The sequence below is a fragment of the Tachyglossus aculeatus genome, chromosome 16, assembly GCF_015852505.1.
Source record: "Tachyglossus aculeatus isolate mTacAcu1 chromosome 16, mTacAcu1.pri, whole genome shotgun sequence".
Classification (NCBI taxonomy): domain Eukaryota; kingdom Metazoa; phylum Chordata; class Mammalia; order Monotremata; family Tachyglossidae; genus Tachyglossus; species Tachyglossus aculeatus.
In genome coordinates, this window is record NC_052081.1 from 28,193,856 (window position 1) to 28,209,872 (window position 16,017).

Genomic DNA, 16,017 nt, shown 5'->3' on the forward strand with positions numbered 1-16,017 from the left:
ATTCAATCCTAGATTCATTACATGAAATTAATGGTGCTGCAGAAAGTTCTGTTACTGACTGTTTAGGACTGAAGGTCACATGACTTAAACCTTTAACCTGTGCAGAGTTTGGAATTTTGATGATGAGCTAAATCACCTTAGAAAGGACATTTTGTCAGTTGGGTTTGAATCTCTTAATCTTTCTTTGCCTTGAATCACCTCCCAGCTCATAACATCATTGATTCACTTTGGTATGTTGAGGATCAGTTGAGCCTACCAATATAAGTAAATCGGCAGGTTCTATTCATTCAGTCATTCTCCTCACAAATGCAACACTGTTAACTATTTTCTGGTTAGCTTTACTTCTTTCAACTGTAAAAACCAGGCTTCAGGGATGGGAGTGTCACATTAGATATGTTCGAAATTGTGTACTATCCTGGGCATTTATTCAGAATAAATAAATGGCATATTCAAGCCTAGTATATATGTGCCCATGGTACCATTCTAACACAGACAGACAGCTAGTCAACTGTGACATTGCCTGTCACTGAGCATAACTTTTTCTGGTGGTTGTTTCTCACAAAATCAACAAATTGGATAAACACCATTTCCTAATTGAGAAAAGGCAAACCTAAAATCAGTTTTAGAACCAAATTAATTTTCTCTAACAAATATTCAAAGGCATACCCTATGATCCAGCCATCTCATATCCTCCTAACCCAGTAAACCAGTCAATCAAATTTATTGAGTGCTTATTTTGTGCAGAGTACTGTGCTGAGCACTTGGGAGAGCATTATACAACAGAATTGGAAGACACATTTCCTGCCCACATCGAGCTTACAGTCTAGAGGGATGTAAATCCCTGGGCATGAATTTTACTGGTGACTCATGGGCTGCTATTTCCCCTAGATTCCCTAGGGGAAGCAGTGTGGTGAAGTGGCACAGTGCTGATCTTGAAGCTAGAGGGCCAGGTTCAGATCCATGCTCTGCATCTGTCGTGTGCTCATGGGCGATTCACTTAACTTCCCTGTACCTCAGTTTTCTCATCTGTAAAGTGGGGATAATAATACCTGCTTTCTCTCCCTACCTCACAGGGTTGTTGTGAGGGCTGAAATGAACTCATTAATGTGAGAGTGTTTTTCCAGTAAAAGTGTTATAGAAACCAGGCGCTTAGAACAGTGCCCAGCGCTTGGAACACTGCAGACACATAGTAAGCGCCGAACAAATACCATTGAAAAAAAATGCAGTTCGGTTTCATTACCGAACCAGCCCCAGTCCTACAGGTAAATAAAAGTTAGATTCTAAATCCCTCCCTGATTGTACCCTCCCTGTTCCTTCCCCAAAGTCAGACCTCTCCTCCCCTGTCTCCCCTCCCCCCGTTCCCAATATTTAACTCAGTGGTTCTGCATGACTCCTATGTGACTCCCAGGCTCAGCCAGGAAGGGAAAGGAGAGGAGGGGCATCTGCATCTACAACATTGCCTCTATACCATCTTGCTCTGTCCATGTCTCCATTCTTATGGCTGAAGCTGGGAAGGGGAAGGGAGGCTGTAGGTTTCTGTGTTTGTTTTTTAATGGCATTTGTTAAGCACTTACTATGTGCCAGGCACTGTACTAAGCACTGGGGTAGATGCAAGCTAATCAGGGTGGACACAGTCCCTGTCCCACATGGGGCTCACAGTCTTAATCCCCATTCTACAGATGAGCTGCCTGAGGCCCAGAAAAGTGAAGTGACTAACCCAAGGTTGCACAGCAGACTGGTGGCGGAGCCAGGATTAGAACCCAAGTCCTTCTGACTCCCAGGCCCTTGCTCTATCCACTAGACCATGCTGATTCTCAGGTGAGATCTCAGGGTCAGGTGCCATTCTGGGCCCAATGGCCACGAGAAGGGAGTGGTGCACTGTGGCCTGGGGCAGAGGAAAAGTGTGCTCGCAGATGGGGATGGCAGGGAGAGCTGAAGGCCACTATAGCCACAATCCAATCAGCTGGGGCCGCTTGAAGTCCTGTACTTGCAGAGGTGGCCCCAAGTGCATCCTTCTTATATTGACAGATAATTGCTCTCCCCCACTTCAAAGCCTTATTGAAGGCACATCTCCTCCAGAAAACCTTCCCTGACTGAGCCCTCCCACTCCCTTCTGCACAGCTAATACTTGCTCCTTCATTCATCCTCCTTCCCATCCCCCCAGCACATGTGTATTATAATAATAATAATAATAATGGTGTTTGTTAAGCACTTACTATGTGCTGAGCACTGTTCTAAGTGCTGGGGTAGATACAAGGTAATCAGGTTGTCCCACATGGGACTTACAGTCTTAATCCCCATTTCACTGATGAGGTAACTGAGGCACAAAGAAATTAAGTGACTTGCCCAAAGTCACACAGCTGACAAGTGGCAAAACTGAGATTAGAACCCACGACCTCAGACTCCCAAGCCCATGCTCTTTCCACTTACCTTCTCTGGGCCCCAGTAATAACTATGGTATTTGATAAGCACTTACTATGTGCCAAGCACTGTTCTAAGCCCTGGGGTAGATACAAGGTAATCAAGTTAGACACAGTCCCTGTCCCACATGGGACTCGCAATCTTAATCCCCATTTTACAGATGAGGTAACTGAGGCACAGCGAAGTTAAGTGACTTGCCCAAGGTCACACATTATATCTTCATATATCTATAATTTGTTTTTTTTTATCTAGCTTTCTCTTTATTTATATTCATGTCCGTCTCCCCCTCTAGACTGTGAGCTCATTGTGGGCAGGGAATGTGTCTGATGTTATATTGTACTCTTCTAAGTGCTTAGTACGGTGCTTTGCACACAGTAAGTGCTCAATAAATATGATTGAATGAATGAATGAAAGTGCATGTGTGTGAGTGGTTCCATGCACCTCACTACTGTAGTTCAACTTGTTTTCTCTAACGATATTGGCTTTAGTGCTGGGGTCTGGGCTTCTGGGTCCTGGGCTATATTAGCAATTAGTGCCTGACATATCTCCAGCCAGTACCTATAGTGGTTGTTTGGAACTGGAGGCACATCTGTACATTTAAGAAAACAGATGAATAAAAATAAAAACTCCATGCTTAGAACCTATTCTTATTTACCATCTAATTCTCATTATTTTATACAGTATTCTCTCCAATATTAGGCCACTATATATAATCTTTGTAAAAGAGTCATAAAACTGACACTGGGAAAAGGCAGAGGAAAGGAATACTTTAAGTGTAGTCCAAAAACATTGGCTTACTCACCTGACTGAACTTAAAAGAGATAAATGTCCTTCAGATAGCAGCCAAATGTGAGAATAGCCTCTTTTTAGAGTGGCACTTTGCCCAGGTATCACTACAAGAATATTGCCATTCCTGTTCAGCAATTCCTGCATAAAATGTACAGATTAAGTTACAATGACATAATGAAGCCATGGACTAAATTCTAAAGGAAAATCTCAGTAGTTTAAACTTAATCTTTAAGTGAACTCTTTAAAGGTGAAATAACGTGCACTAAATTAGGGATGGAAAGGAGTAAATGAATCATTGCTTTTGGAACCAATTTACAACCAACTCATTAAAATATATAAATAACATGAGGCATTATTGGGTCACCATTAGTGCTGTTTCTCTGATACTAGGAATTAACCATGGGATTCTTGAATGAAGGGATAGGGAAACAGGATGGTCTAGTGGGTAGAGCATGGGCCTAGGAGTCAGAAGGACCTGGGTTCTAATCCCGACTCTGCCACTTGTCTGCTGTGTGACCTTGGGCAAGTCACTGAACTTCTCTGGGTCTCAGTTACCTCATCTGTATAATAGTGACAAAGACTGTGAGCCCAGTGTGGGACATGGACTGTGTCCAACCTATCTTGTATTTACACCAGCACTTAGTACAGTGCCTGGCAGATAGTAAGTGCTTAACGAATACCATTTACCCCCACCCCCCAAAAAAAATAGTTTTGCCTTCATGTGATTTTTTTTGCCATAAATGTTATGAGGAAGGATCACTTCATACCATATTCCTCAGTCAATTTCCTTTCTAGTATTTGTATTTACTGCAGATTGAACAACATCAGGTTATACTGGTTTACTCACCGGGCTCCTTAAGTTGATATAGCAAATGAGAACAGAGGCTAAAAGAAACAGCATGGCTTAGTGGCAAGAGCACGGGCTTGGGAGTCAGAGGTCATGGGTTCTAATCCTGCCTCTGCCACTTGTCTGCTCTGTGACCTTGGGCAAGTCACTTAACTTCTCTGTGCCTCAGTTATCTCATCTATAAAATGGGGATGAAGATTGTGAGTGCCACATGGGACAACCTGATTACCTTGTATTTACCCCAGTGCTTGGCACATAGTAAGCACTTAACAAACACCATAATTATTATTAAAAGGAATCACATCACAATATGATTGCATAGTACCTCAATGGTGTACAAATCTAAGTGTTTTGTTACTATCAACCAACTTTGTAAGTTGGGGAATTGGAGCCTGATGTCCCCTCTGCAGAATGGTGTCTTAGAAGTTGAAAGTGGTGATGTTGATTATTCATTTCAGAACTGTTTTGTCTTCAACAAAGAAACTGTTGAGCTCTATCATAGAAGAATGATCTTCATAAAGCCATGGTGCAAGGTTAAAGCCCTTGCAGATTAATAAAAGGCTAATGGGGTCACATAGATGCAGAAATTGGCTCCTGGGAGAAAAAAATGTTGATTTTTGAAATCTCTAAAAATAAAGGACCCACCCCCCAGTTAGCTTATCTTTGCTGAAATTTTTGTATCAGGGATCCTAGCAACCATCTAAATCATTAATGATTCCGTATCGTTATCATCATCAGTATCTCAGCAGTACCCAAGCTATTTAATATAATCACCCTTCTTTCCCCTTTTTTCTTTCAAGCTTACTTTTTTGCTTTTAGAATCCAGATTTCCTTCTAATCACAATTAACTATCCCACTAATAACTGCATTTAAGTGATGAGGTTTACTTATTGATCCATGTCTCTTCCTCAAACTACACATACTTTCTCCTCCAGTCAAGATGAGTGTTGGAATAAATTTAATACTGTCTTGTAAGTAAATTCAAAACATTTTCCAATGCACGGTCTCCATTAAGGAGTTGCCATGAAGATGAAATTAATGCTGTTGGAAATCCTTGGATAGTTAAATTGTTTGCAGCAAATCAATGTCTTGACAAACTATCCGAACAATCAAGGTAGCATGTTGTCAAGCTCCTGGAACTCACATCAACACAATGATAGCCCAAATGGAGCAAAGATGGCAATTATGATCAGCAAATGAGTGTTTCTGTCAGATCCTGCTTACCGGGCAAATAACAAAGCTAGACAGACCAAGGGTAACTCTACCCACATTGGTTTGATGAAAATGATTTAAATACCAAAAAAGGCGACATCCTTCATTGATACCTCAAATCACCTCTTCATCTCCAAAAGCAAGGGTAACTTCATTCATTCATTCAGTCGTATTTATTGAGCACTTACTGTGTGCAGAGCACTATACTAAGTGCCAATGCATGATGTCAAGGCTAAAGGAATTCTAAGCTATGTTCACCTCGTTGATCACGCCTAAATAAGGGGGGGGCATTCAGCACAACAGTAGTTCTGTGGCACATACTGTTTCAGCACCACAAAAGAGGGAAGATAGTTCTAAGGTAAGACTTTGGGAGAGTTGTAAGAGTAGTAGTAGTAGTAAGACTTATTGAGTGCCCAATGGGTACAATGCACAGTAATAAATTTGGGGAAAATACAAAACAGAGAAGTGACATGATCCCTGACCTCTATGAGCTTACACTGTAAAGGGGAAGGCACATGAAAATTTGTACAACCAGTAAACTAAGTAATTGGATATTCAGTTATCAGATATATATATATATATATATGCATATATGTACCAGTGCTTAGAATGGTGCTCAACACATAGTAAATGCTTAACAAATACCATAAAAAATATTTGAAAGTGCAGAGGTTGGATATAATAAAGTACAAAAGGGCAGGAGATAAGTGAGTTTGTTGTGTTAGCAATAGCCTTGAAGTGTTCCCTGAATTGGCCTTCTGCCCTTGAAGTTAAAGCCCTGAGAAATGGCCAAAACCTGAAGCCAATTTTGAGGAAACCTGGAAGATGGTTAAAAAGTTCCCAGGCCTCATATCATTCCTTCAGTAATCTACAAGGAAGGAGAAGACTTAATTCTTAAATGTCTACATAAGCCATTCCTCTGTATATGGAACACAGAGGAAGTGGCACAGAATATGTGTTCTACTTGCACTGTCATTTCAGTCCAAAGTAGGGCACAGCAGACATGACTTTTTACCACATGATAAATTCAGAAAAGCAAGGAGCACCATTTATACTTCTGTATTGTATGAGACTTTACAAAAGCATTTGCCATCCAGATTGGACTTGGGATCTGGCAACTAAGTATATTTGGCTGTCCACAGATGCTCTTCAAGTGCTTATGGCTACTATGGGGCCCTTACACAGCCATAGTTGTGGCTGCTTGTGTCAGAGATGAAGGCATCCTGTCTGCCCTCTCACTTATTGCCCCATCACTATTAGAAAAGAGAGGGCAGTGAGGAGGTGCATTGAGATGACTAAAGTGTAGACCAAAGGAAGCCCAGTCTCAAGGTGATGTAACATTGCACTGCTAAGGGGTGGAAAAAAAAAACCCTTCAGAAGGTAGATCAGTGTCTTTGAAAAGACTGTTCTTAGCAGAAATGGAAAGTCTACTTGAGCAGCGACTTAGAGATTAGGAAGCCAAGAGGCAGGGACACAGGAAAAGCTGCCTCAAACAGCATCAAATCAGCACAACTAAGGACTGATTTTCATGGAACCGCTGGGAAATGGCAGTCAGTGCAAATGTGTCTTTTCAGTCAAACTGGTACACATGGGTAAAACCTCACCGTCCATCTTCAAATACAAAGGACAGCTAGCTGTATAGGTCATAGTTGAACAATATTTTTGCTTCACAAAATTTGATGAGTTCGCATGATCATGCAAACCTTTTCCCCCAGTTCAAGTTCTCATTAATTTTACTGCTAAGGAGATGAGAGCAATTAAAGATCTTAATGTAATTAATGAAAGTCAGCTGAAAGGAAGAAACTGCTCATTTAGTTGTCTCAAAGCTTTTTTAAAAAAGACTTCCAAACCCATGTATTTCAAAGTAAATCCAGGTCAAGTGAACTTGGTCTCAAAAGACTGTACTCAGAACATTTCCTTGAGGTTAAAATAAAGAAAAGTATTCTAAAAGATGGTTAGAGATAGGAAAAATTCAGAACTGAAAACTAGTCCTGCATATAAGAGCAAATTTCATGGTTGAAGTTGTAACCTGGATTGAATCCAATTAATAATTATGGAAATAGTAGCTTAGTATCTGGTGGGCACATAATGCATAATTAGATTATTTAAAATGGTGTATTTTAGGCTGGCTATTGTTAAATTGAAATCTAATTATAGTTTTATGGTTTTAAGGGGAAATATTTGGCTAGTTTGTTCAAGCCTTTCTAGAGACCATTTCCTCTTCATAACAGCTTCACCTGTGCCACAAAAATTTGTTTTCAAGCAGATGCAACAATGATCTTAAAATCAACCCCAAGTTAGAGAAAAGGCATTTTAATGAATGTGTTTAACTAACAAAAACATGCTGTGTTGTTCTATATTTCAGGTTTTAAAAGATAGCCAAGGAGCAATTTGGTAAATGATTTTTCATTGAAAGATATACATATTTTAGGACTATTAAATTGTGCCATCGTAATTTACAAAAGAATGTGGTGTTCAAATAGAAAATATGATAGTATGTGGCAAGACAAAAATAGATTCAATTTTCAGTAATTGGCACCAGTACAGTAACAAAGCAATTGCTAGTTTGCAAAAATATGGGCTCAGAAATTTCTTGCACTCCTGCAGTGTGGATTCAAATGCTAAGTTAAATATTTATGAAGCTGAGATTTCTATAATTGATCATTTTATGATTTATATAGAGTAATTATAATTAGGTTGAGAGGGATTTTAAAAAGGCAGTTTCCTGGTATACTGGGCCATTAAATAATACTAAGCTGCCAAAACAGAAATTAGGTGGGAATACAGCCACAAAGTTCAAAATGCCTGTCCCATACCTGATTTATAACAAGTCTTGTTACTTCAGGACATAGTAGTAGTAGTAGTAGATGATGATCTGTAGATCAGTCACTGCCATGTTTCTTAGACTTTTTATTTTTCCTTTTTTTTCAGACCTAATTTAACATAAACAAATGCAATGACTTTACAGATCCAATGTGTATAACAAAAGGAAAAAAGTTGCAGAAGGTGTAAAGGTTAATTAAAAATGTAATGATCGCATTTGCAGCGACGGCACTATTAATCACACTGCAGCAGCAGACGTAGGTTTTACACACCATTTACAATAAGATGGCTCATTTTGAAAGGTTTGCTTGTGCTCTGCACATGGAGTTAAAGTTGGGACCTCTTTCATATGGAGGAGGAAATTACATAAAATCATGTATTGCCAAGACCTCAGATGCTGCTAATCATACAAACTCCCTCCAGAAAAGATGTGATTAATGTGTAATGCCTTGTGTGGTGGTGACGAAGACAAGGCAGGTGGCATAAATTCATCATCCTGTAACCTAATATCTCTGAAACAGTGTGTCTGTGAGAAAATGGACTCTCAAGAGTCAATATGTGCATCTGAATGTAATTTTTACCACGCCAACTGGAAAAGATGAAAGGAATCTTAGAGGATCAATTATAAGGGTCACAACCATGTATTATCTGATTGGCTATTATTTCCCTGCAGGCTTTAGTGGAACAGGGCATGAATTTGGGGGAAAAAAAGAAAGGTAAGCCCAGAGGGGACTGAAATGCTACTGTGAAGATCAGGAACCTTTTCCCCATTTTATTTTGCTGTAGCGGCACTTTAGAGCGAGGCCACTATAAGCAGGAGAACAGTAGTTATGTTAACATGGTAATTAATCAAGTCTGGGGGAAAGAGGAAACAAGTTGTGAATTCAATTCTGCAGTAATAAAAAGAAATGCAGAAAGATACCCTGTAAATTGGCCCGGATTTATAAGCAACAGCACTGGTGCGTAGTGAACTTTCTGGGCAATAAATCACTTCTCATGCAAGATCTATATTTTCATATTCTCGCTGTTTCATTCCACCTGACACTATGCAGAAATGTATTTCCAGCTCCCTTGACTTATTTGACTCAGCTCATTTTGGACGATCTCTGGCCCTAGTGTTTCCAGTAACACGGTGTCATTTTCTAAGGAAAAATAATTAGAGGATCTCGGCTGAACTCGTGATGGCATTCCACACCACAAAACTAGCCCCTTTGAGTCCACACAGTGCAAGGATTGTATTTGGGGTGAGTAGGGATCTCTGCACTAGAGGGATTTCAAATGTGAAAAGGTTCTTCAGTGCATAATTCATCCCTGATGCTTCTGTGGTATTATATACGGGAGGGACTGGCTAAGGTCAGGGTGGAAATCACTGGTGCAGTAATGCAGGGAACAGTAGCCTTAGACTAGATTGGCATCGTTTCTAAGGGTCTTTGCTAAAGCTTTGTATTATAACAGTGAACTCTAGTGATGCAGGGGCTTGAGCCGAGGCCCATCAACTTGTACTTCCCAAGAGCTTAGTCAAGACTGTGAGCCCCCCGTGGGACAACCTGATCACCTTGTAACCTCCCCAGCGCTTAGAACAGTGCTTTGCACATAGTAAGCGCTTAATAAATGCCATTATTATTATTATTATTATTATTACAGTGCTCTGCACACAGTAAGCACTCAATAAATACGATTGATTGATTGATCTCCTTGATTAGCTTTAATTATTACCATATTTGTCAACTATTTTGACATAGCAGAAAAAGAGTACGCCCTTATTGGAATGAGGGCCGATCCCATCTTGCTTTGGAGTGTGGAGATCTCAGTCCTAGGAGTGGGCTTCTCATTTGGTGTGAAGCCCAAGGATTCTTGGGGTTTTCATTAAGAATCAGGATAAAACTCCCGAAATATGCAAACAGGAAGCTCAGGGTGTCAGGTTAATAGACTTTTCAGTCGAGGCCAGGGCTAGTGCTGAGACGGAGAATAATAATTGAAAATGGAGTGCAACAATGCCACAGAAATAAATGAGTAGACTGCTAACTAATTGTGCAGCGATGTCTAAATTTAAAACTGAAGCCTGATTCCAGAGTTTTGAACATAATCAATGTAGCTGTCAATTGTGTTGCAAAAGCATCCCATTTGCCAGTCACAGCCAGCGAAAAAGGAAGTGATGGCCACCTTTTGCAGTCCCATACCATCTACAGAGGTAAAGAATGAGTAGCAGCAGATTCGGGGAGAAAGTCAGTGTGTAGGCTGGGGAGGAAAGCCGCATTTTTCAGCTGAGCTCTCCAATAAAGTGGGGAGTGGTGATGCAGTGAGAGATTCAGGAAAGCTGTTCAGATATTAGGCTTGCGGAAGATTAGGATATAAGCTCCTTGCAGATAGGGAATCAATCAATCAATCAATCGTATTTATTGAGCGCTTACTATGTGCAGAGCACTGTACTAAGCGCTTGGGAAGTACAAATTGGCATCACATAGAGACAGTCCCTACCCAACAGTGGGCTCACAGTCTAAAATGTCTCCCCAATCCATAAGAACCTCCAGTGGTTGCCCACCCATATCTGCATCGAACAGAAACTCCTTACCATTGGCTTTAAAGCACTCAGTCAACTCACCCCACCTCCCTCACGTATTTCCTACTACAGACCAGCCCACACACTTCACTCCTCTTGTGCCAGCTTGCTTTCTTTACCTTAGTCTATCTATGTTGCCACTGATGCCTGTCCCACACCCTCCCTCTGATCTGGAACTCCCTCCTCCTCCATATCCAGCAGGCTTCTGCTCTGCCAACCTTCAAAGCCTATTAAAATCACATCTCTGCCCAGAGACCTTCCCCGACTAAGCCATGTTTTCCCCAATTCCCTCTCCCTTCTGTGTTATCTATGCACTTGAATCTGTATCCTTTATTCACTCCACCCTCAGCCCCACAGAACTTATGTACATATCTGTAATCTATGTGTTTATATTAATGTCTGTCTCCCCCTGTAGACTGTATGCTTCTTGTGGGCAGGGATTATGTCTACCAGATCTGTTGTACTCTTCTAAATGCTTAATACTGTGCTCTGCACACAGTAACCCCTCAGTAAATATCGTTGATTGATTGATCATATTCTCCCAAATGCTTAGTACAGAGCTCCATATGCAGTAAGTGCTTAATAAATACCATTGATTGATTGAGTGACAAGAAATGAGTCTGTTGCAGAAAAGTGGTGAGGTCTAGTGGAGAGAGCACAGGCCTGGGAATCAGAGAACCTGCCTCCTATTCCCACTCTGCCATATGCCTGCTGTTTGACCTTGGTCTGGTCACGTCACTTCTCTGTGCCTCAGTTACCTCATCTGTAAAATGGGGATTAAGACTGAGGGCCCCATGTGGGCCATGAATTGTGTCCGACCTGATTAATTTGCATCTACCCCAGCACATAGTACCTGGCACAGAGTAAGCCTTTAACAAATACTGTTTAAAAAAAGGTAGATCAATCAATCAATCAATCAATCGTGTTTATTGCGCACTTACTGTGTGCAGAGCACTGTACTAAGTGCTTGGGAAGTACAAGTTGGCAACATATAGAGACGGTCCCTACCCAACAGTGAGAGATGTGACCCATATCGGATTTGCAGAAGTGATACATTACATCTGGCAATATTGTGGAGAGAAAACAGAGCCGAATGTGCTCATTAGCCCAGAGATAGAAAGGCCCATGAGTGTGTCAACCATAGAAGCAATTGATTATATTCAAATTCGTATTCAGCCCAAGCACTACTGAAATGTTATGCTTATTTGTGTTTTACATAGGATCCATAGCCAATGCATATGTTGTGTGTTTCACTGTGATAATAAAGTTCACCATTCTTAAGTAAAAATAGGTAGTGTGGTTGTAAGTAAAAACATGTATTTTATCAGACACCTGTAATTCTGAGGTCTTAGAGAAATTAGATTGAAGGCTGAATGATCTGATTCTGTGACCAGGTTGTGAGTTGCTTGGAAATTATGTTTTTATGCAATTCATTGTGTTTGCCTTTAGTTTTTTCTTAGGAGTTGCAATTTACCAGTAGATTCACATCTGTCCCTTTTTTAGGTTTAGAGTCTTCTTGTGGTATTCTGTGTTCTGTCCTAAAATAACCATAAAATCACTTTGTAACCATGTAGTAATTAGCATGTGCTAGGCATTTATTATTCTTGGAACATCACATAGCAGTTATAGTTGCATTTAGCAATGTCATTTTATATACTGGGCATAAACAATTATGCAATTACTTATTTTCCAATTTGTCCCTGTTTCAGTTTACAAACCAAGTATTGTTATCATATGTAGTGTGATTCAGATGGCCATGTGCTAATTCCATTCACTCTGGGCTATAGAAGAGGCATTGGTTCAGAAAAAGGATACTATTGTTTAGGGAAGGTTTTGGCCCAATATGTCTATTAAACTAGTAAAATTTTCAGAAGTTACAGCAAAATAGCCCACTCAGCGAATCATTCGTGATTTCTGGTCTTTGGATCAAAAGCATTTTTCTTTGCCATGGAATTATTTGCCTTGAAAAGATAAAAGAAGAATGAAGCTCTTGATTTAAATGAGCCAGGTTCACAAATGAAATCCAGTGCTTCATGGAAGTCATCCCTTCTTCTCGTTTTGCAGTGGAGCCGGTCATTTCCAAGGGAAACAACTGCTTGGATGCAGCCAAGGCCTGCAATTTGAACGATACCTGCAAGAAGTACAGGTCGGCATACATCACGCCCTGCACCAGTAGCATGACCAATGAAGTCTGCAACCGACGGAAGTGTCACAAGGCCCTTCGGCAGTTTTTCGACAAGGTGCCTCCAAAACACAGCTATGGGATGCTCTTCTGCTCTTGCCGGGACGTGGCCTGCACCGAGAGGCGGCGACAGACCATTGTGCCCGTGTGTTCATACGAGGAGAAGGAGAAGCCGAACTGTTTGAATTTGCAGGAATCTTGCAAGACAAATTACATCTGCAGGTGAGGCACTACACGGCGGTGGGGGCGGGGGGATGAACTAATGAACGAGGGGGCCACGAGAACCGCTGGCTTTGTTAGATTTGCCAAGATTTAGAGTCACACTCTCTGCCAAGGTATAGGGGAAGCTGGGAAAGAGGTCGGAGGTGGGATGGGGAGGTTGGGAGGGCTGGCTGACTTTATTGAGTAGCTGAGTGTCTTTACTGAGTTTACTTGTTCTTGCATGTTTCTTCTGAAACCGTTCCAACTCCCCTGCTCAGGGAGCGCATCTCTCTCACCAGGAAAACCATATAACTCTTCTTCCAAATGTTGCCTTGGCGTGCCTTGATTTTCTGCTTTGTGATGGGATGGAGTGCAGTTTGCACGACAGTCACGTGGCTGATTTCTGTGGTTGTCAGGTGCCCTATCAAACCTACTAATCTCAAAGCGAAGGGGTGAATTACTCCTACATGGCACTACCCTTCCCTCCCCACTACCAATTCCCTAGTCATGACAGAATCCAGATGGGTCCCTTTGGTACCCACCCGGCACCTGTGGCAGAGCAGAGGAAGGCATGCATAGGAATGCAAACCCAGCAGCTGATTCTGTGACAAACTCTCTGAGCATTGCTGAGGATTGCTCGTCTCTGAGTGCCAGTTACCGTATTGTGCATTCCATGTGTGTATTAATGAGAAAGGGCATGGCTCAGCTGGATGATGATTTATTCAATGGGTAGTAATAGCTCAGTGCGGGTTCTCGACCTAAAGTGTGCACAGGGGCCTACCAGCACTGGGAGCCAACAGGAGTCGCGCCTACCAGCTTTATTGTATTCTACTCACCCAAGCGCTCAGTATAGTGTCTTTCACACACAGGGCTCAATAAATATCCTTGACTGTTTGATTCCAGTTTACCCTGTAACCACGTTGAACCCAGTGTATTTTTCCTGCTTCCCTTTCATCTTTAAAGGAATCTTGGCTTTGCTCTCGGTGAAGATCCAATTCCACTGCCCCTTAGCATGTATGAGGCTTCCTGTCTCTAGCCTTTAGTACCTCCTCCATTCCCCCAGCTCCTCGCTCTCTCTCATGCTTCTTGGATGCAACCCATAAACTAAGCATGCACATTTTCTTCTAGAACTACTGAATGTGTAATAAGTTTGATTTCTAGCTTCTGCCTAGGCAAGGTCTTATTCTTTCTTCAAAGAAGCTATAGCAAGGTCACCGACAAGAAACAAGGCATGCTTTAGCTGTGGGAAATACCATGCAACCAGAGCTCAGTTTGGGGAGTAGGATCGCAAGGAAAAAAAAAACATGAAAGGGTCGTTGTTCCCTTAAAAATTAGAATCCTGTTGGGAGGTCATTTATTTTTTTTAATGGTATTTGTTAAGCACTTACTATGTGCTAGGCACTGTTCTAAGTGCTGGGGTAAATACAAGCTAATCAGGTTGGACACAGTCCCTGTCCTATGTGGGGCTCACAGTCTTAATCCCCATTTTACAGATAAGGTAACTGAGGCACAGAGGAGTGAAGTGACTTGCCCAAAGTCACACAGCGGGCAAGTGTCAGAGCCGGAACTAGAACCCAGGACCTTCTGACTTTCAGGCCCATGCTGTAACCACTAGGCCATCCTGCAGGGAACGTGTCTACCAATGCTGTTATATTGTGCTCTCCCTAATGCTTAGTTCAGTTCTCTGCACACAGAAAGCATTCAGTAAGTATGGTTGATTGGTATTTATTGAGTGCTTACTGTGTGCACAGCAGTGCACTAAATTTTTGGGAGATTTTGTGGCACAGTGGGTAGTGCATGGGCTTGGGAGTCAGAAGGTCATGGGTTCTAATCCTGGCTATGACACTTGCTGCTGTGTGACCTGGGACAAGTCACTGAACTTCTCTGTGCTTCAGTCACCTCATCTGTAAAATACGGATTTGAGACTGTGAGCCCCACGTGGGACAGGGACTGTGTCCAACCTGATTAGCTTGTATTTACCCCAGCACTTAGAACAGTGCCTAACACATAGTAAGTGCTTAACAAATACCATTAAAAAAAATAAGTAAACGACCTCCCATCAGTGCACTTATGTGCCTGGCACGTAAGTGCTTAACAAATACCATAATTATTAATATTATTATTATTATTATTACAGTACAACACAGTTGGTAGAAGTGGTCCCTGTCCACAAAGAGCTTACACCTAGAAGTCTAATAATGAAATGTATTAAAAGAGCATTTTTGGGGGTGTGGGCTTATATCAGATATCTATTATAATAGAATGATGTGGCTCTACAGGGTCATCATGTACCCCAGGTCCGGGACTATTCCTAGACATGGGCATGGCTGCATTTTGTGTCTCCCTTATTTTGGAAATAGTTTCTGTACCTCCATTCCCTACCTCCTTCATATTGTAGGAACAGCTTAAGCTGGGCAGGTATCGTGTCTACTAACTCTATTCTATTGTACTCTCGCAATCGTTGCACACAGTAAGTGTTCATTCATTGATTGCTTCACCAACCTCAATCCTCCCCACCCTGAGAGTCCTCTTTAAATTCCACCTTCTCCAATGAGCCTTCCCTAACTAATTATCAGTCCCCTTAATCTTATGAAGCTTTCATCCGTTTTTGCCCTGATGTATTTTTGGTGATGCCCATCCCTAGCATACATATATATATATATTTGAGTGAACATTCAATTTTAATCATTTATTCATTAATTCATTCATTCAGTTGTATTCATTGAGTCCTTACTGTGTGCAGAGCACTGTACTAAGTGCTTGGTAGAGTACAATATAACAATAGACACATTCCCTGCCCACAACGAGCTTACAGTCTAGTACGACTACTACTTCACTCAACTAATTAATGATATTTGAGTGCTTATTATGTGCAGAGCACTGTAATAAGTGCTTGGGAGAGTACAATATAACAGAGTTGGTACATATGTGTCCTGCCCATAACAACCTTACAGTCTAGAGGATGAGCCTATAACTACTACT

General features: G+C 41.4%; 1 protein-coding gene across 4 annotated transcripts in view; it reads left to right on the forward strand.

The window, feature by feature from the left end:
- Nucleotides 1-16,017, forward strand: part of GFRA1 (GDNF family receptor alpha 1) — a 236,171-nt gene that overhangs the window by 138,064 nt on the left and 82,090 nt on the right. For all 4 annotated transcript variants that reach the window (XM_038758440.1, XM_038758442.1, XM_038758441.1 and 1 more), the window contains one exon: nt 12,717-13,056. In XM_038758440.1, coding sequence (XP_038614368.1) covers nt 12,717-13,056 — 340 coding nt within the window. The remainder of the gene's footprint in view (nt 1-12,716; nt 13,057-16,017) is intronic.